A 3,640-nucleotide genomic window follows, 5' to 3' on the forward strand; every position below is an offset into this window, starting at 1 on the left:
CTCATCACAGTCACACACACACACACACACACACGCCAGGCGACCTCCCTCAGAATTTCCCTCACAGTTTTTTCTGACAAACCCACGCAGCCACCCACGGGCGTGGAAGCGGCGAGTCCGGGCTGCGCTCGCTCGGTCTCCCCGCGCCCTCCGGACGCCTTGAGGAGCGGAGCCGACCCGCCTGAGGCAGCTGAGGGGGCGGCATGGCGGGCTCTGGGCGCGCGCTGCTGTGGTGGGGCTGCCTCTGGTTTGGCTTCAGCTGCTGCCTGGTGGCCGAAGGGCCCGGCGGGTTCGCCCGAGGGAGCGTGGCGAGGGGGCGCAGGAGCCCCGCGGCGGTGTCGGCCGGCGACAAAGTGTCGGAACACATGCTCCGCCTTTACGTCCGCTACAGCGGCCGGAGTCGGGACGCCGAAGCGGGCGCGACGTCCCGGCTGGTTCACCCTCTCCGAGAAGGCAACACGGTGAGGAGCTTCCGAGCACTGCCGGCAGGTGAGTCCCCGAAAGGGGAAGCGGGGCGTGCGGGCAAGCGGCCGCTTTTCCCTCAGCGCGAGAGTCCCGTTTTGCGCCGCGTTGGGGGAGTTTGTTAGAACAGTGTTTCCCAACCATGGCAACTTGAAGATATCTGGACTTCAACTCCCAGAATTCCCCAGCCAGCATTCGCTGGCTGGGGAATTCTGGGAGTTGAAGTCCAAATACCTTCAAGTTGCCAAGGTTGGGAAACACTGTGTTAGAGAGAGCGAGGCGCGTGCGGCTGCTTGCCACAGCCCCTCCGCGACAGGTGCCGCTCTCGCGGGGCTTCGCTCTTACCCGCGCGCCCAAGACGGGACTTTGTGTGTCTGTGTGTGGCGGGCGGGGGGAGTGGCGCGTGAGGTGTGGGCCGCTCGCGCGGCTGGAGGTCGCAGGTGCGTAATTAAGCAGGTGGCGGTGTGTGTGTGTAAGGGGAGGGGTCGCCTCTCGCTCGCGCCGGCTGCGCGCGCTGCGTCGCGCCTTTTTAAAAACCGGCGCGTGGCTGGGGAGGATGAGTGACCGTTTGCCCTCGCCGGAGGTGGTGGGGTGGGCGGTGAGGGTAAAGCACCTCCGCCCAAAAGAGGGCTGTGAAAATATTTACTGACCCCTCACATCCTGCACCTAAACCTCCTACAGAGCACTGCACACCAAGACAACTAGACACAAGAACAGTTCCCCCCCCCAACGCCATCACTCTGCTAAACAAATAATCCCCTCAACACTGTCAAACTATTTACTAAGCCTGCACTACTATTACTACTAGTTTTTTCTCTTTATTCCTATCCCCCATTTCTTCCCACCTATGACTAACTTGTTGCTTGTATCCTTAAGCTTTTTATTAATATCGATTATTTCTCCATTGCTTATTTGTACCTTATGACAATCTTTTTTTTAAGTATCGTACCTCATGATTCTTGAGAAATGTATATTTTCTTTTATGTACATTGAGAGCATAAGGACCAAAGACAAATTCCTTGTGTGTCCAATCATACTTGGCCAATAAAAAATTCTATTCTATTCTATTCCATTCCACTCCACTCCATTCCACTCCTTTCCATCTGGGTCGCTGAACCCCTGGAGCTGGAGCAATAGCATTTAGACTTATATATCGCTTCGTGGTGCTTTTACAGCCCTCTCTAAGCAGTTTACAGAATCAGCCTCTTGCCCCCAACAATCTGGGTCCTCATTTTACCTCAGAAGGATAGAAGTCTGAGTCAACCTTGAGCCGGTGGTGAGATTTGAACTGCTGAACGAAAGCTAGCAATTAGCTGAGGTAGCCTGCAGTGCTGCACTCTAACCACTGCGTCATCCCTGGCTCACAAGCACTCCGTTGGTCTCACCTGCTGAAACCAAACTTATGTGCTGAGGGAGGTGTTTTTTTAGCCACTGGTGTAAAAGGGATGCCCGAATGTATCACAGTTAGCTTAGTGACATTTCAAAGTTATGACAGCACTGAAAAATGTGACTTAAATCTGTTTTTTCACAATCATGAGCAGTTGTGGCATGATTATTATTATTATTATTATTATTATTATTATTATTATTATTATTAATTTATTTATTAGATTTGCATGCCGCCCAACTCCGTAGACTAGGGGCGGCTAACAACAATAATAAAAACAGCACATGACAAATCTAATATTTAAAATAACTAAAAACCCTTATTAAAAACCAAACATACACACAAACATACTATGCATAAATTGTATAGGCCTAGGGGGAAGGGAATATCTCAGTTCCCCCATGCCTGACAACAGAGGTGGGTTTTAAGGAGCTTACGAAAGGCGAGGAGGGTGGGGGCAATTCTGATCTCTGGGGATAGCTGGTTCCAGAGGGTCGGGGCCGCCACAGAGAAGGCTCTTCCCCTGGGTCCCCCATGAACGTGGAGTCAAAATTCAGGGGCTAGACAACTGATCCATATTTATTTATTTATTTATTTATCTAATTTATATGCCACCCAACTCTTCAAGGACTCTGGGCGGCTTATAGCAAATAAATATGATTGTTTTGGTGTCCCTGGGTCATGGGATTCCCCCCTTGTCGGCCTTCTTTTTAAATAGAAAAGAATAGAATAGAATTCTTTATTGGCCAAGTGTGATAGCACACACAAGGAATTTGTCTTTGGTGCAGATGCTCTCAGTGTACTAAAAGAAAGTGATACATTTTTCAAGAATCATGAGGTCCAACACTTAATGATTGCCATAGGGGTCAAATAAGCAATGTGGAAACAATATTTTTTAAAAAAATTTAAGGATACAAGCAACAAGTTACAGTCATACAGTCCTACGTGAGAGGAAATGGGTGATAGGAATGATGAGAAAAAGTAGTAATAATAGTGCAGACTTAGTAAATCATTTGACAGTGTTGAGGGAATTATTTGTTTAGCAGAGTAATGGCATTTGGGTGGAAAACTCTTCTTGTGTTTAGTTGCCTTGGTGTGCAGTGCTCTGTAGTGGCGTTTTGAGGATAGAAGTTGTTTTTACTTCTACCCTCAAAACGTCACTACAGAGCACCGCACACCAAGGCAACTAGACACAAGAACAGTCCAGGATGCAAGGGGTCAGTAAATATTTTCACCGCCCTCTTTTTGACGCGTGCAAGTCAAGGTCCTCAATGGAAGGCAGGTTGGCAGCAATTGTTTTTTTCTGCAGTTCTGATTCTCCTCTGAAGTCTGTGTTGGTCTTGTTGGGTTGCGGAACAAGCAAACTTCTGACAAGGAAACTCAACGTGGAAGCCAGATTTAATTTATTAGACTTCTATGTCACCCATTCCATGGAACTCAGATTCACTGGCTGACTAACTTATTAGTTAGGGTCGGCATACAAATCCAATTAGATAGATAGATAGATAGATAGATAGATAGATAGATAGATAGATAGATAGATAGATAGATAGATAGATAGATAGATAGATAGATAGATAGATAGATACATACATACATACATAGATACATAGATAGACAGATACATAGATAGATACATAGATATATATATAGATAGATACATAGATAGATACATAGATAGATACATAGATAGATAGATATATAGATAGATAGATACATAGATAGATAGATACATAGATAGATAGATAGATAGATAGATAGAAGATAGATAGATAGATAGATAGATAGATA

At 46.9% G+C, this 3,640-nt stretch overlaps 1 protein-coding gene across 2 annotated transcripts in view; it reads left to right on the plus strand.

Moving 5' to 3' along the window:
• The first annotated feature begins 202 nt into the window (after positions 1–202).
• The window catches only part of BMP3 (bone morphogenetic protein 3), a 40,254-nt gene continuing 36,816 nt past the window's right edge, over positions 203–3,640 (plus strand). For both annotated transcript variants that reach the window (XM_070756940.1, XM_070756939.1), the window contains exon 1: positions 203–489. In XM_070756940.1, the coding sequence (XP_070613041.1) occupies positions 204–489 (286 nt within the window). In that variant the 5' untranslated portion in view covers position 203. The remainder of the gene's footprint in view (positions 490–3,640) is intronic.

The sequence above is a fragment of the Erythrolamprus reginae genome, chromosome 7 (assembly GCF_031021105.1).
Source record: "Erythrolamprus reginae isolate rEryReg1 chromosome 7, rEryReg1.hap1, whole genome shotgun sequence".
NCBI lineage: Eukaryota > Metazoa > Chordata > Lepidosauria > Squamata > Dipsadidae > Erythrolamprus > Erythrolamprus reginae.